Consider the following 19,414-nt stretch of genomic DNA (forward strand, 5'->3'; position numbering starts at 1 on the left):
TCTCGAGAAGGTACTAGACAACATCAAAAATGATCTTCAACGGAATGGATATCCCAAAGCGATGGTGGAACAGACTTTGGCTAAAAGACAGCAAGAGCCTCGCAAGGAAGACAAACCGTCACAACCAGTGTTTGCACTTCCCTACATCAGACGATTATCGGAAAGGATAAGGAGAATTGGGGCCAAGTACAACATCAGAACCTGCTTCAGATTAGGAAACCCTATCCGTAACAGTCTCACGAAAACCAGGCCACTTAACGAGGACTGCGATTCCAAGAATTGCATTTACTGGATACCCTGAGAGTGCGGAAAATCCTATATCGGTGAAACTAAGAGGCCATCGAAAGTTCGCATTGCCGAGCACAAGAAACACACACAGCGAGGGGAAATAGCAGAGCATGTTTGGACCAATCAACAAAACATCGAGTGCTCCCAAGCTGAGATCATACACAGAGAGGAACACTGGTTTAGGAAGAAATTCAAAGAAGCCTCATACATGTTGTCCAACAATGTATTCAGCCAAGCTAGCGTAGAGATATGCAACATATGGAAACCCACAATCAAGCGAAAAATTGCCAACTCTCGCCAAACGGTCATCTCCCGCTAAACGGGTGAAGCGGAAAGAGGAGATAAGTGAAAGTACTCGAATGACCCTTAAATAGTCATCTCTTGGAGGAATTAGTCCAGTCATCAGCCGAAGACGATTGTGGATACTAACAATCGAAACGTTGTGAAGTAACTTGGCTTGGAATCTTTTTTTATTGTTTTGCTTAATTCTATTTTTTACTTATATTTTATTTGACTATAATTTAATTCAAGGGTTTTTTGCTTGATATAATTGTTATTTTCAACAATTGTTTTCATTTTTCCATTTGTATTGGTTCTTTTAGGGATTTCAAATCATTTTTATATAATATTAGACAATGGAAGTCCGAACTAATGAAATTCTTCTACCAGTCATATTGTGTTTAAAAGGAATTTATTAAACAATTTAAGAGACCATTAAGGTGATATCAAATTATTATGTAGGTATTTTTTTGTATTTTTAATTATTGTAGGTAGTACTTATTGACAAATATTAGTAGATTTTTTTATTATTGTGTCTATATGTATATTAATGTTAACATTATTATCATTACATTATAATGCTCATTTTATGCTCTCAAGAGCATATAATTAGCATATTCAAAAAAGTACTTTGCGTTTTTCCTGAAATTTTGTATTGAGTCACATTTCGTGAATGTGTTAGGTAGCCTGTTACACAGATTTATTCCATTATAAATATAATGATTGAATGGAACTGGCCGATACTTGATGAAAATCCATATTAAAAAACTAATCAATACAGTTTATTGTATGTTTTTCACTATAAGGGTTTTAAAAAAACCCTTGAAGAAGCTATTGTATAGCGAAACACGCTGTTGCGGTTTTTGTAAAACCCTTATAGTGAAAATCATACAATAAACTGTATTGATTAGTTTTTTTTTTTCATAAATATAATAATAATGTTTTTTTTTTCAAAAATGCTACAATTATACATATAAAAAAAATTATAACATGTAATGAAATGACGTCACACAATTATATTTCAAAACTGATGTTTTAAAAAAAAATCCTCAACGGAATAGGGTTCTAGATCTACAAGTATATTTTTGTTGTTTTTTATTAAATTGATTTCTACTAGCAGTTACAGCTGATACATTTGTTCTTGTGTATTTAAATTAATAAATATTTCCCCACGTTCATATTTCTTGAATTGTCAACAAGTTGAAAATTATTGATGTATTAATTTCTATTTTAGGTTCCACCGATGGGAGCTTTTCCACCACAACCAAGTATCAACCGGGAACTCATACCAATTCCTGTGATGGACAATAAGCCGCCAGAAATATATACACCTATATATAATCAACCACCCAATTTCATGAACAACATGGATCATGAAAATGTGTTTAAAAAAAAAAATTTTGACTTCAATCGTTTAGGACCTCGTGCAAAAAATCCTCAAAATTGTTCTTTAGAATTGAAAAAAGTTCCACAGGGTTTGAACAGCATAACACATCTCAACAATCATTTTTCTAAGTTTGGGAAAATCAACAATATTCAAGTTCAGTACGAAGGTGATCCGGAAGCTGCCATAGTTACATTTTCTAGTCACGCTGAAGCTAATGCAGCTTACAGGAGCACAGAGGCTGTGTTGAACAATAGGTTCATTAAAGTATTTTGGCACAACGTTCACAACTCAGAAGGTAAACAGGAAAATGTTCCTCCTGGGACAAGATCAGTTAAGGATCGATTAGGAGTGCAAAACATTGTAGCTCCCAATACTAATAAGGTTTTAAATTTAGTTCAACCAAGAGCTGATAATCCTGTTACAGAAAACTCTGACACAACAGATAGCAAAGTAACTTCTCCAGTGACGAAAGATGAAACCAAAGCTCAAGAAACCGAGGCGATTATAAAGAATCAAGAGATGTTGGCTACACAGGCAAAGGTCAAAAGGACTCAGGATGTACAAAGAAAACAGGTCATGAAAATGCAGAATGATTTGAGGAAAAAGAAACAAGAATTACTAGAGAAGCAACTGTCCCAACAAAGGATTTTACTAGTCAAAATGGAAAAATGTGAGAAATAATTTTTTTTTGTGATATACAACCAACGTCTGTTTCATAAAGTATCTTTTTTATTACTATCAAAAATACAGGCAAAATATCTCGACTCTCATATCCATTCATTTTAGTTCCTCCTGGTCCTCAGAGAGATGTCATCAAAGAAACTATCAAGAAAACGCAAGAGGCCATCGAAGCTATTAAAAAAGATCTAGAAGAAGCCGCCTTAGCTGCTAAAGCCTTGCCACAGAAGAAAACCAAGGAGGATACCCAACGTGAACTGTTGGATACTGAACTTGACTTGATTACAAAGCAACAGGAAGGGGCAGATACATCAGAAATTCAAAAAAAATTGCTAGAACTAAGGGCAAAGGTGGCAAGTGCAAGAGGTCGAGGAAGAGGGGCAAGGAGGTATACACCAATAATCAGTAGACATTTGTTGAGCAAAAACAATCTCAGTAAGTAAGAAATATGATTTTCATTCAACCTTTTATAAACCCAAAATGAAGAATTAGGGGTTGATAATTTTTTATTTTTGTTAAAGTTCATCATTGGAAAAGCCCCATTAAAATATGCCTATGGACTAGATATTCTCATCTTCCACAATCTGAAAAAAATAAAAAGTATGATGGAGAATATGTTTAAAAAAATATTTTCTTTCCGTTAACCAGCTATCGCACCCCTACGAACGACAACCCTCAGAAGTCAAAACTTGTGCGAGCTGAGGACTAAGAAGGTCTTACCTTTTAACGTGCGATTCCTAACACGAGTTGGACGATAGCAAGTGAAAATCGAGCGTACAGCCTGGGGCTTGAACCATCGACTCACACATTGGACGATTGACTGAGTGAACCAAGCACCCATGTCAAACCGTCCCCATAAAGATCCATAGAAAACTGATTTCCTCCACAAAAAAAGACTTATGCAATATTTGTATTTTGTAAATTCAATTTTCAACAAAATGAATGTAACAATTATATAATTTCAAAAATGAATAGAATAGAATAGAACTTTATTGCGCCCAAAAAAAAATACAAATATTTTGGACAAGTCACCTACATTGCACAGTTACATAAAGAAGCTGTAAATGTAACAATAAAATTAAATGTAGAGTATGAAATGCATTTTAAAAATTCTTAACGTATAAAGAAACAGGAATAAAAGTGGAAAAGATGCACTATGTATCTCCAAGCGAATCCTTAAGAGTAACATTGAACTCACTCAGAGTATACTCAGAGTATATATTTTAGTGAGAAGTTTTTTCGCTGTATTTCTGGAAAGTCTGAGTGGCAGCTGTTTGATTTTTTCAGGAAGTAAATTGAAGCAAGTGATGCCAATTGATTTGCTTTTATCCAATCTTCTCAAGAGGGGCACAATATTATTTCCATTGCGTGTTTTGTAGTAGTGAATATCCGAGTGTGTTGTGAGGGTGTGATAATTTTCTTTGACATGCAGAACATTGTCAAAGATAATTTGTGAGAATAGAGTCATGATTCCTGTATTCTCAAACAAAAGCTTACAAATACTCTTTGAAGATGGGTGTAGCTTGCATTACCCCAGCACAGCAACCCATAACTCATTGCTGAGTGGAACAAGGCGTAGTATGTCATTAGAGCTTCTTTCTGACCAGCCGTTGTAGCTATTCACCCAATGGCATATACAGATTTTGCTAGATTGTTGCAAAGATTACCGATGTGGGTGGTCCAGGCAAGAGACGAGTCAAGATGAACTCCCAAAAATTTTATACTTTCTGATAAAGAAATGGCATCAGTGCGGTAGTTTGAAAATACACAAATTTCTGTTTTTGTTTCATTCATATACAGTTCATTAGAGTCAACCCACTGTTTAGCAGAGGCACACCATTTTAATGGTGGAAATGCATTCATTATTGATTTAAATGACGACAGTGATAGTGAAACAGAGAATATGGAAGAGAAATTATTATCAGAAGCTTTCGACGAAAGTTTGTGAATTGTTATTGAAGCGATCGATTGTGTATATATATATATATATATATATATATATATATATATATATATATATATATATATATATATATATATATATGCTCATCATACTTTATCCGTGAGAATCTTCGAGTTAACATTTATATAATATATATATAATATTATATATATATATATATATATTATATATACATATATATATTATATTATATTATATATATATATATATATATATATATATATATATATATATATATATATATATATACATATATATTATATTATATATACATACATATATATATATATATTATACATATATATTATATATATATATAATATATATATAGAACATAAAAAAACCAAGTATTTAAGATATTGCAAATAGAACAGATGTTAACCGAGAGAGTGTACGACGCGACGAGATCAATATTCGTTTAAGACGAATGTATGGTGTGGCATTTTCAACGATCAAATTATAGGACCATACTTTTTTAGACATAATTTAAATTCTGCGGACTACCTACACTTTGTGAATACCGAACTATCTGCAGTTTTGGATAATATGCCCCTTGAAGTAAGAAATGTAGTGTGGTATCAGTGTGATGGTGCACCTATTCATACTACAAGGGTGGTTAAAGAGCGTCTTTTGGAAATATTTAGGGGCAAAGTAATCAGTCACAATATGGAACACTTTTGGCCGCCTAGATATCCTGTTATAACCCCCACTAGATTTCTTCTTGTGGGGTTACTTAAAACAAAAGGTGTATAAGCAAAGACATTTTCGAGATATAAACCATTTAGAGGCAGTTATTCGAGAATGTGTTGTAAGCACGAAACCCTGTAGTATAAAGAATGCAGTTAAAGATGCTTTAAAAAGGAAAATTGATTGCATTGAACGTGGTGGAAGGCACACTGAAATGTGACTTTTTATTTTGTAATTCTATTGTTATTTACATGGTTTAGGCATATGTTTCGATTTGATTTAGTGTTCTTAATTTAAATTATAACTTTATTTTAACAGATGTTAGAATTTTTTACGGTTTAGTTTTGTAGGCAACAAAATTGATTTCTGAAGTAATTTTGTTCATTCATACCTCATAAAAGATATTTAGTAAATGTGAAATTACTTTCGTATAATTCCTTCCCTTAGTTTAATTGCGTTGTAATTTTTCGTAATTAGTAAATCAAAGTTTAACTGTTTGAAAAGTGCAGTAAAGAATAAATTATTGACTTTTCATTGATATTGTTTTTTAATTATGCTTATGTATCAAGCTATTTCGCAAAAAGTAGAAATAAAGTGAAATATTTATCTGTTTTTAAAAACTGTATCAACTTTGCATCATTTTTGGCATAATTTTTTCTGGTGTTTTAAATTTTTGCGAAATAAGTTGTATTTAGAATTGCAACTGGTAATAAAAATGCATCGGAAAGATAAGTTAGGCATAAAGCACTATCTTTGTTGAAGTTGTTTGAGAAATCGGCAAATGTCAAATTTTCGAAAAACTGTAAAAAAACTAAATTTGTACTAGAGAGCTAAAAATTGGTATATGGGTACAAAATGAAAAAACAATCATCTTTTCTCTTTACCGATTTTCGAAATTTCGAGCAATAACTGCTTTTCTGAACATTTTTTGGAAAAAATGTCATATTTGACAGGGAAGAAAAATCACTTGATCGGTCATATGCATGTCATTTGGCATCATTTTTAAAGCACAACCTAATGGGGATATCAAAAGTTGCTTGAAGAGATGAACAGATAACATGATAACATATAATGAGATGATAACATATATATATATATATATATATATATATATATATATGTTGTGCAGGCACGACCAGCTGTCGAAAGCGCTCGCATTCAATAAATAGGAGTTATAAAGCTTCAAATCCTTGGTAAATATTCGTTTTGAGAGCGATTTTGAAAAAAATTTTGAGTGTACTTACGTATTTTGATGCGTAGATTACGAATCTGAAAGAAAAAAGCTGCGTTCTCCCTTATTTACAAAGTTACGGCCCTTCAAAGTTCAGCAAGGGGCAACTTTTCAGCCTTCTTTTTCACAAGATAAACTATTTAAAAACACAAGCATTTATTCACTAGGTCACCTTTACACCTTATTCCTCCTTAAAATTGACACTTTTCAATTCAACAATCAACATTTTTCTCATAAAAAACTTAATTTATAAACGAATGTTTTTTTGGTGACATTCTTCTATTTCTATGTTATTCACTAGTGACATTTCAGAAAAAAGCGGTTTGTATTTGCCGCCACCTACTATTTCAAATTCGTAGATTTGGATTTTTAGTTTAACGTGAGTGATAAGAAAAACACAAAGCATGAAGGCAAAAAACATTGAAAAACAGCATCAGTCGTACCAACTATGCCATTAACCTTAAAAACGTAAAATACAGATATATACAGGGTGTAACTGAATAAGTGTAAAACATTTAAGGAGGTGATTCCTCATCGAAAAAAAGATAGGATCTTTCATATAAAGAAACTTCATTGGATCATCTCTTGTTAAGATACAGCCCCTTAAAGGGGGTACATAAAATTTGTATAACAATTTTTTTCACAAGCACTGAAAAAGTTACAATATTGAAATTAACCTGACGTTTTGAACTACCAAAAAGACACTTAGCCAGTAATTTATTTGGTTTACCCCATGGTTTAAGGGGCGAAAAAGGCAACCCCTAAAATTTATTACCAATGTAACTTTTTGTCTCATTATTTGTTTACCATTTAAACATTTATTTCCGATAGCCTGTTTCATTCCAAACAAAAAATGTCTCTTGGGTTTTTTTCAAAATAATCCAGTTTGCAGCAAAACATTATTTTACGAACAACTACAGAGATACATCATCATAAATGCGAACTGGATTTATTGTTATTACCTGTAGTTAGTACCTGCATTAAACGATTAAAGGGTAATAAACAAAACTAATTTATTAGTAACAAAACACACAACATGTAGAAATCATAGTAAATGTTCAATAGGTCTACCTTCAGACATTACGCATGCGTCTAGACGTCGGCGCATTGAGCCACGTATTCGCTCAAATATTCCTGGAGTCTCTGATTACCCTGCACGCATCGATGTAGTCTAGTTCACATGTATTTTTTTTGTAACATTTTTCAGCCCTGTCCAAAAATTACGACCAAGGTGTCATTCGATTCGTATTTTTGCCTAGAAAGTTTAAGGAAAGGTCTGAAAACGCGCCGATAAAAATTACAAAAGTTATAAACAATTAAGTGAAAAAAAATGGGGCTTTAGTTTTTTCTTAATATCTCGGAAATTTTTCAAAATTTTGGAAATTTGAAAAAAGATTTGAAAAGATTGAAGAATTTGCATAAAAAAAGTACGACTCCCGAAACTGTATCTCGATTATTTATAATTTTTCCAGAGCCCTGAAAATAGAGCCAAAAGCGGCTAGTCTGGCTTCCGCGCAGAGTGGCTTCGTCCCTCTGACATAAAAAAAATATTCAAACATATTAAATGTAAATATTAAGGAATGAAAAAATTCATGTAATGTTGGGATACATCAATAAACAATAATCTGCAGTCAAAAAATTTTTATCCCAATTTTAACGTTAATTATAAATTTGTTAATTAATAACTTTTTCTGAATTGAAAGTTAATATAAAAATCCCTATAATTATTAAACTAAAACCCTGGCTTTTTTTTCTTTTGGTGAAGTTATCCTTAATAGGCAAAAAAATATATTATCGTTGTCAAAATAAAAAAATTGTTATTTTCTATTTTTTTATTGACAATTGAAAATTATAATTTTATAAAAAATACATTACAAATTTTTTTTTAAATTTTTTATTGTTTCAATATCTCATGGCTAAAAACTAATTAATAATATATTTTTTAAATTTTTTACAGCTATTGTTAATACATTTATTATAAACAAATACATTGTTTATAAGCAATTCGAAAAATTTGTTTGCATTATGTTAATTGAAAAAAATCATGATTTTTAGAAAAAAAATGCGTTTGTTAATTAACAATCGTTTTTTGCAACTAAATATTAAAATTAAGGAACCGTTTTTTTATCTTTTAGATCGTTTTAGTGGCTGTGGCTAATCATCTGTGGGTTCTTCTGTATTTTCTTGTCGTGATATTCCTTGAACCTCCTCCTCTTCGACTTCTTCAAGTATCGGTTCACAGTATTTTTGAACTCCTACTGGAAAATCTTGATAATCATTAAGGTCGTCTTCATTTCCATCGGGATTACTATCGATAGCATTCAATCGACCGATCATGATATCAGTATCATCATTGTCATCATCAAGTGATGGCCTTGTACTGTTAGAACATGTTTCACCTCTACAATTTTTGCATAAAGATGAGCAAGGAAGCATCAGCTGAGGATTTTTATCAATAATATCCAGCAATTGTTAATAAATTCATAATGAACAAAAAAGACTTGAAGCATATTTGTCATAACTGCAATAGTTTAAAAGTTATTATAATTATAAAAGCGAAGGAGTGAATGAAAAAGACAAGTATCAAGATATCAAAATATTAAAAGTTTTATAAAAAATAGAATAAAATAAAAAAAACACATAGTTACTTTTATTATAGAACAAAGTATTGAAAAAAAATAAAAATAAAAAAAATAATTTGTTTATAACAATTTTTTTTAAATAAACAATTAAAAAAAGAATTTAAAAAAGTTTTTTCAAAACCTTGAAGAACAATAGAATTTATGATTTAAAAAAAACCGTTCCTTAATTTTAATATTTAGTTGCAAAAAACGATTGTTAATTAACAAATGCATTTTTTAGCAACAAAGAATTTTTTTTAAGAAACCAGTTTTTTCTAAACATCTTGATTTTTTTCAATTAACTTAATGCAAAAAAAAATTCGAATTGCTTATAAGCAATGTATTTGTTAATAATACATTTATTAATAGCTGTAAAAAATTAAAAAAAAAAATATTATCAATTAGTTTTCAGCCATGAGAAACTGAAACAATAAAAAAAATGTGTAATGTATTTTTTATAAAATTATAATTTTCAATTGTTAATAAAAAAATAGAAAATAACAATTTTTTTATTTTGGCAATGGTAATCTATTTTTTTGCCTATTAAGGATAACTTCACCAAAGGAAAAAAATGCCAGGGTTTTAGTTCAATAATTATAGGGATTTTTATATTAACAACGTTAAAATTGGGATAAAAATTGTGACGAAAGGCGCGCGGAAGCCAGACTACCTGCTTTTGGCTCTACTTTCAGGGCTCTGTAAAAATTATAAATAATCGAGATACAGTTTCGGGAGTCGGGACTTTTTTTACGGAAATTCATTGATCTTTTCAAATTTCCAAAATTTTGAAAATTTTCCGAGATATTAAGAAAAAACTAAAGCCCCATTTTTTTTCACTTGATTGTTTATAACTTTTGCAATTTTTATCGGCGCGTTTTCGGACCTTCCCTTAAACTTTCTAGGCAAAAATACGAATCGAATGACACCTTGGTCGTAATTTTAGGACAGGGCTGAAAAATGTCACCAAAAAGAGCTAAATCGAGTACATGTGAACCAGACTAGATGATGCGGTTTCTTAAGTCCTCTACATCGCGAACAGGAGTACCATAAACCAAATGCTGCAAATGGACCCAAATAGAGAAATCGAGAGGATTGAGATCCGGGGATCGAGCGGGCCAGTTCTGTGGTCCTCCTCGACCTATCCACTGATTTGCATGTTTCATTAAAATGCTGACGTGCTACTTGACTAAAATGGGCGGGAGCCCCATCATGCATAAAAAACATATCCCTTCTGACGCCAAAAGGAACTTCCTCCAGCAGTACTGGATGCATTTCTCTTAAAAATTGAACGTATGCCTCACCATTTAATCGAGGAGGTAGAAAATGAGGCCCAATTGAATCATCCCCAATAACTCCGAGAGAAAACTGTTCTTGATGGTTAGTTTCGACAATAGCGTGAGGGTTTTCATCAGCCCATATGTGGTAATTATGAAAATCAATAATCTTGTCCCGAGAAAAACTACATTCGTCTGTGAATTCTATCGTCTTCAGAAATTCACAATTTCTTCTAATCATTTCCAGCATCCCGTGTTAGGAATCACACGTTAAAAGGTAAGACCTCGTTAATCCTTAGCTCGCACAAGTTTCGACTTCTGAGGGTTGTCGTTCGTAGGGGTTCGACAGCTGGTTAACGGAAAAACAGATTTTAAACAGATTTTAAACAGATTTTAAATTGCAAAATTCAAGACGGTTCGGAAAGTCTCGCGGTAACAGTGCCTGTACTCGTTGCAGATGGTAAGGGTATAAGAGTTGTTCCTTTAAAATTCGAAATACCCTCATATGATGATTTAGCTGGAAAGCAATCTTTCTAGTACTGGTAGTAGGTTGTTCTTCAATCAAATTAAGTACTGCTTCCTCAAGCTGTGGTGTTCGTACTTCTCGATGGCGACCATTTTTCTGCGTTCTTTTGTCGAATGAACCATATTCTCGTAATCGTTGATGAAGTCGAGCAAATATTCTATGTGAAGGATGCTGCCGTTGAGGATACATTTCAGCTTATCTTCTAGAAGCTTCTAACCCATTCCCCTGCGACAGACCGTAAACGTAATGCATATCAGCCATTTCCTCCTCATTTGTGTATGCCATTTTAATAACAAGTGAATTATTAAAGTAACAAATTAAGAACAGAGGAACAACACACGATTAGTATTAATTCAATTTCGAAAATTCACAAACTGACAGCGTCATACCAATTAAGGGGCTGTATCTTAACAAGGGATGCTCCAATGAAATTTCTTTATATGAAAGATCCTATCTTTTTTCCTCGATGAGGAATCACCTCCATAAATGTTTTACACTTATTGAGTTACACCCTGTATATAACCAAAAAGCAGCTCCGTACATTTTTCAACATTTTTATTGGAGAAATGTTGATTGTTGAAGTGAAAAGTGTCAAGGAAGGAGGAATAAGGTGTGAAGGTGACCTAGTGAATAAATGCTTGCGTTTTTAAATAGTTTATCTTGTGAAAAAGAAGGCTGAAAAGTTGCCCTTTTCTGAACTTTGAATTGCCGTAATGTTTCGGCAAAGTCTCATTTGCCATCTTCTGGTGATGTCTGGTTTTTTCAACTAGACATGTGAAAATAATCCTTATGGGGAGAAAATACACAGAACACGGAGCGAAACCCGAGAAAACAGCTCATCATATATATATATATATATATATATATATATATATATATATATATATATATATATATATATATATATATAAATATATTTATATATAAATATATATATATTTATATAGATATATATATATATATATATATATATATATATATATATATATATATATACAGTGTGACCTATTTTTAATGGAAACACCCCCCTAAAATTTGAAGTTGTAAATCGATTTTAATAATTTTTTTTTATGTCAAGTACTAAAAGGTCTACCTTGGGACAAAATTTGAAATGTTTATTTAAGTTTCAGGGCATACTACGATATTTTTTCTTAGTCGAAAATCGGGATTTTTTATTAGCGTTTTTTTTAATGAAAAAATCACTACGCCACTGGATTCAGAGTGTCTCTAAATAGGTGTGACCAAAATTTCATGAAAAAATATTCATTATTAACAAAGTTATGACAACTCAAAAATTCGAACATTCACACAGCTAACAGTCACAATATATCATAACGGAATTACATTCACGCAATTCAATTAACGCAAAAAAATTTAATAAACGTAACTAATAACTAATTATTGAAATGTTTCGATTCAGTGTAACAATTAATTCTAACTCATATTCTAGTAGCCTCTATTAATCCACCACGTATTTCGATACATGTGTCGTAGCGCTTACGAATGTTTCTGATTACGTTCCTTAGTTCTTGAGGGCTAATATCTGCACATACCTGTTGAATTCTTGCACAAAGTTCATTTCTATCTCTTTAGCGGTTTTTGGAAACCTTTTGTGTGAGAAGTCCCCAGAGAAAAAAGTCCAAAATTGTGAGGTCTGGAGATCTGGGTGGCCACTCTATAAACGGACAACCACGGCCTATCCATCGGTTTGGAAAATGTTCGTTAAGCCATTGCCTCACAGCTCTGGCATAATGAACTGAACACCCATCTAAATGGACAATTAAATTTGTTCGTTCATTGATTGGCAGCTCGTGAATAGCATCCCAAAACTCTGTTTAAAAATTCTAGAAACCTCTGCGCATTAATGTTTTCATCAAAAAAGAAAAGACCAATAATTCGTTCGTTCAATATCCCACACCAGACGTTGATTTTTTGGGAATACTGGCTTTTACAGTTTATTACCCAGTTAGGATTATCCGCTGCCCAACAGCGACAATTCTGTGGTGACACTACTCCATTTGTAGTGAAAGTGGCTTCGTCGGTATATAAAATATTTTTTAGGAAATTTCTATTGTTTAAATATTCCCCTTGGGCCCATAAACAATATTCCAGGCGTCTTGCGTCGTCGCCTTCTTGAAGTGTGTGTAAAAATTTTGGCTTGAAATGTTTAATATTCTTCGCCTTGAGACATCTCTCGTGGAATATTCAAATTTAAAGTGGCATTCCTTATACTGGCATTAGGATTATTTCCGATGGATGTCTCTCATTAAATATTCTACAAACCTCTCTAGCACTTCTAACGTCATTTCCCGAAAGGCGTACAATTTCAATTTTCTCTCTTACGCTCAATCTTGCAGCCATGACACAAAATAATTCGAAGAACTGTAAGGTGAATATTGTTGACAATAGTACACTTAAATCTTTCACAAGTGTCAGACTGTAATATCATTTCCACGGCAACTAAAATTTAAATTGAAATATTAGGTCTTAGTTTTAGTTAATTTGCGTGAAAACTTAAATGTTATTCCGTTATTTTCATTAAAAATATTTACGCTATTTGTTTTTTTTTCATCTGGCGGCACTTCATTGTTGAAATCATGAAAAAAATATTCTCATGGCTATATCTGTTGATATAGGGTGTTTTTTTGTAACTGTTAGCTGTGTGAGTTTTCGAATTTTTGAGTTGTCATAACTTTGTTAATAATGAATATTTTTTCATGAAATGTTGGTCACACCTGTTTAGAAGCACTCTGAATCCAGGGGCGTAATGATTTTTTTCAATAAAAAAATCGCTAATGAAAAATCCCAATTTTCGACTAAGAAAAAATATCGTAGTAAGCCCTGAAACTTTAATAAACATTTCAAATTTTGTCCCAAGGTAGACCTTTTAGTACTTGACATTTCAAAAAAAATGTACTAAAATCGGCTTAAAACTTCAAATTTTAGGGGGGTGTTTCCATTAAAAATGGGTCACACTGTATATACAAATTACAAATGAAATAATTCGTGGACACAACACTCCAAAAAGGGATGTCACGCAGGTAGCTATAGCTGCCTACGTGGTCATGTTAGATGTAGCCTGGAAATTCTAGGTCTTCTAACTGGAACCACAAATGTGCGGTTGGCTTCTGTTGTTGGTCGGTCAAATCTGATGTTGCTTGTAATAGTTTGTTTCCCTTGAATTCAAACTTGAGATGTAGATTCTTATATACATTGTTCACCATCGCTATTGGAATTACTACACTGGAAAAAGTCTGCGTTGTTATCACACTCGTTATTACTATTAGTGCTTATCCAATGAGGCCTCATTTTAAACAGATAAGAAAAATTTTAAGAAATTATAACTGCACCAATATTGAATTTCAATACTCAAAGCGCGATCAGTTCCTGAACTGAACACGACGGCGATAACCGTCCTCGATTTCAATTCGTCACCGGAACATGACTTCAAATTTAATTTTATGATTCTTCAGCCAACCATAAAACTCAGTAAAAATTGTACAATACGAACCGCCAAGTCTACAATCCATGTGGACTAGTTCGCTGCTGGTTCATTTGTATTTTTTTGTTTTTTTGACCTTTGAAAGTGCCGCCACCTCTAAATGTGCACAATATTGTTTACTTCGGCTATAACTTTAGTGGTATCAAAACATAGGAAGTTTTATTTTTTATTGTGATCTCCTACCACGTAGTACATCCATCAATTCATGAAAAACAAATGTTGCTGCCATTACTGCAGTATCTTCAGTTACAAATACAAGTGGTATGAAAACATAAAACATTTTATTTATCATTTTTCATGGTAATCTACCAAGTAGTAACGGCTACATCCGTCAATTTATGAAGAAAAAAAATTGCTGCCATTACTGCAGTAACTTTAGTTACAAATACAGGTGGTTTGAAAACAGGAAGTTTTATTTATCATTTTTCATGATCATCTCCTACCACGTAGTAACGGCTACATCCATAAATTTAACTCTATATTATTTCTATGTTCGATTTATCTGGTCCTATGCTGTAGTGGTAGAAGGTGTAAAAGCAAATTTTATGATTTGAATCATCGTTAAGTTCATGATTTCTTATTGATGAAAGAAGACATTACTGCAACATTATTTTACTTTCAGAGCCAAAAGGAATTGTTAAGACCCACCAGTTGAATAGAATACCTTCATCAGGAGCTCTTAATGCTTTTCCAAAACACACCGTAGATCATCGACCTACTAGACTTCTGGTTTCTGGTTATGAGGCTGAGGAACAGGAAAGTGTGTTGAGTCATTTTCTGGTAAGTTGTTGAAAATTTTTTATTCAGGAAATGTTGAAATCTAAATTGATTAATTATATATTTGTAGTAGTTATCAGTTCTCTCAACAGTTTTTCTCAAAAAAAATTATAGCTATAATTATCCTTTTTGAAAGAAGCATTAGTAATCCCACTTCACAAAGGTGGTGCAAATGACGATCCATCAAATTACCGTCCAATTTCCCTTTTATCTACACTATCGAAGATCATAGAAAAACTCGTTAAACAGAGAATGATGAAGTTCTTACAGAAATATAACATATTGTCGCAATGTCAATTCGGTTTTCAAAATTCGAAAAGCACTACTGACGCTATATTTTTTTTTCTTGAAAATATCTATCTCAGCCTGAATCACGGCGAGGTGGTTGCAGCGGTATTCTGTGATTTTTCAAAAGCATTTGATTGCGTGAATCACAGAGTACTGCTGAGTAAACTGCATCATTATGGATTCAGGGGAATTGTCTACAAATGGTTTGAATCATATCTTAGTGACAGGAAACAAATTGTGAAAATTTCCGGAAAGTGTTCGGATTATTCTCCTGTCAAATCAGGAGTTCCTCAGGGATCGGTACTCGGACCAATATTGTTTCTATTATACCTTAATGATCTAACATATTTACCAATCACAGGAAGATTCACATTATTTGGGGATGATATCACTATTTTATGGCATTGAAAAAATGTGGATGTTCTAAAAACAGTTATTTCCAATGAACTCAGCGAAATCGAATCTTGGTGTAACTCAAATAATCTTTTTTTCAATGTGGAAAAAACTAATATAATTACCTTCAAATTCGAATTCGAAAACTTGGTCTTAGGAACACATCAAGTAGAAAACAAAACGAGCACTAAATTCCTGGTTATACACATTGACAGAAAGTTAGGGTTTGAGGAACATATAACGTCCTTGAAAAAAAGATTAGCATCGGGCTGTTATGCTATTAGAGTAGTGACAAACGAGCTTGGTACAGCTATTGGCAGAAACACATATTTTTCACTCATAGAATCCCATATTAGATACGGACTACCCTTTTGGGGTTTTTGTAGGAAAACCTTATGGAATTCTGTGTTCATTCTACAAAAGAGAGCAATCCGTTATTTGTACAAGGCCAAAGCAAGGGATCACTGTAGACCACTATTCATCAAGCATCAAATTCTTACGCTTACATGCCTTTTCATTATGGAGACTGTATGCTTGATTCACAACCGACATTTATCGAATGATAACCCATTAAATCCCAGGCACACCAGAAATAACTGCCATATCTCCCAGCCAATACCTAGGTCAACTCAAATTAAAAATTCAATAATATACGAAAGCAAAAAAATGTACAATCATTTGCCTGAACATTTTAAAGCAATCGGAAATAAAACAAAATACAGGAAGGAGATAAAAGTATTTCTCATTTCAAAAGTGTATTATGACCTGCAGGAATATTACAATGACCATTTTTAATCATTTATATTTGCATAAAGATATAGGTATCAACTTCATGTCTAGATATTGTTTTGTAATTAGTTTCGAATATATGTGAGTGAAAGTCATCATTCTATTTGTCATGGTTGTGTTTATTTATATGGACATTTTATTTATACATATGTGTGTATGTGTGTGTATATGTATGTGTGTGTATATGTATGTGTGTATATATATATGTATGTATATATATATGTATATGTATATATATATATGTATATATATATATATATATACATATATGTATATATTTATATGTATGTATGTATATATATATATATATATATATATGTATGTATGTATGTATGTATATATACAGGGTGTCCCTGGACTTCCTCTTTTCCTCTCGGGAATGTATAGATGGGGTCAAAATATCACCAGTACTTCATTTAACTTTTTTTCCTAAAATCCTTCGTTACCAAGTAACGGGCCCTCGAAGTTACAAAATGAAAAATGTTTTTCTTTGATAACTTTTCAAGTGAATATTCAAAATCATCCAAATTTTGGTAATTGACTGAACAAATGAATTCCTTCGATGAGCTTTCATGCAGGAGTCAGTTGTTTTGCTACAAAGTCAGGAACGGACTACCCCCGATGGTCCACACCCCAAAACTTTGAAATGACAGATATTTTTCAATATTTTTCAACAAATTAAGGTTACTTGGACAATTTTATGAATAAAAGTACTCGTGTGGAAAGTCTATCGGAGCAACGAGTCTTGATAAAAATGTAGTTTCACTCGACGACATCAAACCCGCTCGTCCACCATTATTTGAAATGAATAATTATCAAAGCAGAAATAATAATGATAACGTTAATTCAACAACATTTATCCTGAGATGTCTACCATTATTCGAAAATATTAGTTTTTAAGGAAAATGGAAATGATAGGTAAAATGTTCATAACGAATTTTTATAATGCAAACACGTTTAACTAACGAAACTCAAGAGCCTCAAGAGCTAACAGAAATGAAAAATCCGCTACAGAAACTGCTCGATATGACCACCTTCTCTCTCTATACATTTTCTTAGTCTGCGAAGACACCCTCTCTGTACTTGAAATAGCATTCCAGGGTCGTTTCGTATGGCTTCACAATGTAATGTTATTCTATTCAACAATGCATCTCTTGTGTGAATAGGTGTAGCGTAAAAAAGGGTTTTTAGATGCCCCCACAGAAAGAAATCCAATGGATTTAAATCCGGAGACCGCGATGGCCATGAATATGGCCCACCTCTACCAATCCATTTATTGTGGAAAATATGGTTCAGATGGTCACGCACAATCAAACTAAAATGAGAAGGAGCGCCATCATGCATAAACCACATATCTCTTCGGGTTTGCAATGGAACATGTTCCAAAAGTCCATTTAAATCGCTCTGAATGAACTCCAAATAACGTTCTCCATTCAATCGGTCCTGTAGAACGACTGGTCCTATAAAATGGTTTCCTATGATACCAGCCCAAACATTCACGTAGAATTTCCGTTGGTGTTTGGTTTGCAATATCCCATGGGGATTTTCTTCGGCCCATATATGGAGATTATGACAGTTGATAACTCCATCTCTACTGAAACCTGCTTCATCAGTGAATAAAACTCGATTAATAAAAGTCATATCCTCTCTTTGCCTATCCATGAACCAATTGGCATATTCCAGTCGTGCTGGAAAATCTTGAGGTGTCATGGCATGTACCTTCTGGATGTGAAATGGGTGGAGCAGTTGTTCCCTAATTATTCTATGAATAGTGGACTTGGATGTATGGAACTGTTCTGATAGATTTCTGATGCTCATTGAAGGATCATCAGCGACGGCTTCCAAAATATTTTCCTCCAATACAACGGTACGTACAGTCCTAGGAGCGCCCTCACCACCTCGTTTTGGCAAAACTGTACCTACAATAATATCGAAATAAAACAACGTGCTCAAATTAATTATCAATTATTACATACCTGTCTCCCTCAAGCTGCGATCGACACGCTCGAATGTTTCTCTTGACGGTACCGTTCGATTGGGAAAATGCTCGGAATACAGACGACGAGCTTCTGCAGCATTACAAAATGCTCGTCCATAAAATACATGCATATCTGCATATTCATTGAATGTAAACTGTTCGGCCATATCAAAAAAATTCAAAATATCCTATAGAATATTGACAATACAATGATAGTCATACGACAACGCACCACTCAACAAAACAAAATCGCATTCCAGTTTCTCATTTTTTATCAAAATTTTTTCTAAAAGGTTTTTTTGTCAACATCTGTGAAAGAAATGGAACATAATTATTCCCTGGATATTTTTCACCTGATCATGTGCAGCCGTTTTTGTAGTTCATTCGTTTGCTTTTTATTAGTATAGTAAATATTTTTTCCGATGTGCGTTTTTTCAGCTAAATTTAGATTCGTGTTAAAGAATTTCTCCCATAAAATTATAATTATCAGTGAAACTCCTCAATAGTTTAGCTGTGAAGAAGAATTCGAAACATTCGAATGTTGAGTTTCATGAGATTCAGATAACTGATCAACACGAAACGTGATTATTCCACACGTATTATGTACATACAAAATATGGAATGAATTCGATATTTCATAGTAGAGTAGCTTGTTAGTTTAAAAACACCACGAATCTACAGAACTTGATATTTCTTTTGAAAAAATATCTGTTATCACAATTGTGACTTAAGCTTCCATATAGGTACTGTACT

General features: G+C 32.7%; 1 protein-coding gene across 1 annotated transcript in view; it reads left to right on the forward strand.

Moving 5' to 3' along the window:
* Nucleotides 1-19,414, forward strand: part of swm (Zinc finger protein swm) — a 65,486-nt gene that overhangs the window by 27,378 nt on the left and 18,694 nt on the right. The window contains exons 7-9 of the mRNA XM_074178502.1: nt 1,802-2,624; nt 2,741-3,067; nt 15,059-15,216. Of these exons, the coding sequence (XP_074034603.1) occupies nt 1,802-2,624; nt 2,741-3,067; nt 15,059-15,216 (1,308 nt within the window). The remainder of the gene's footprint in view (nt 1-1,801; nt 2,625-2,740; nt 3,068-15,058; nt 15,217-19,414) is intronic.

This window comes from Leptinotarsa decemlineata, unplaced genomic scaffold (assembly GCF_025532065.1).
Source record: "Leptinotarsa decemlineata unplaced genomic scaffold, Ldec_3_MD MMD2_tig00003902_RagTag_RagTag, whole genome shotgun sequence".
Classification (NCBI taxonomy): domain Eukaryota; kingdom Metazoa; phylum Arthropoda; class Insecta; order Coleoptera; family Chrysomelidae; genus Leptinotarsa; species Leptinotarsa decemlineata.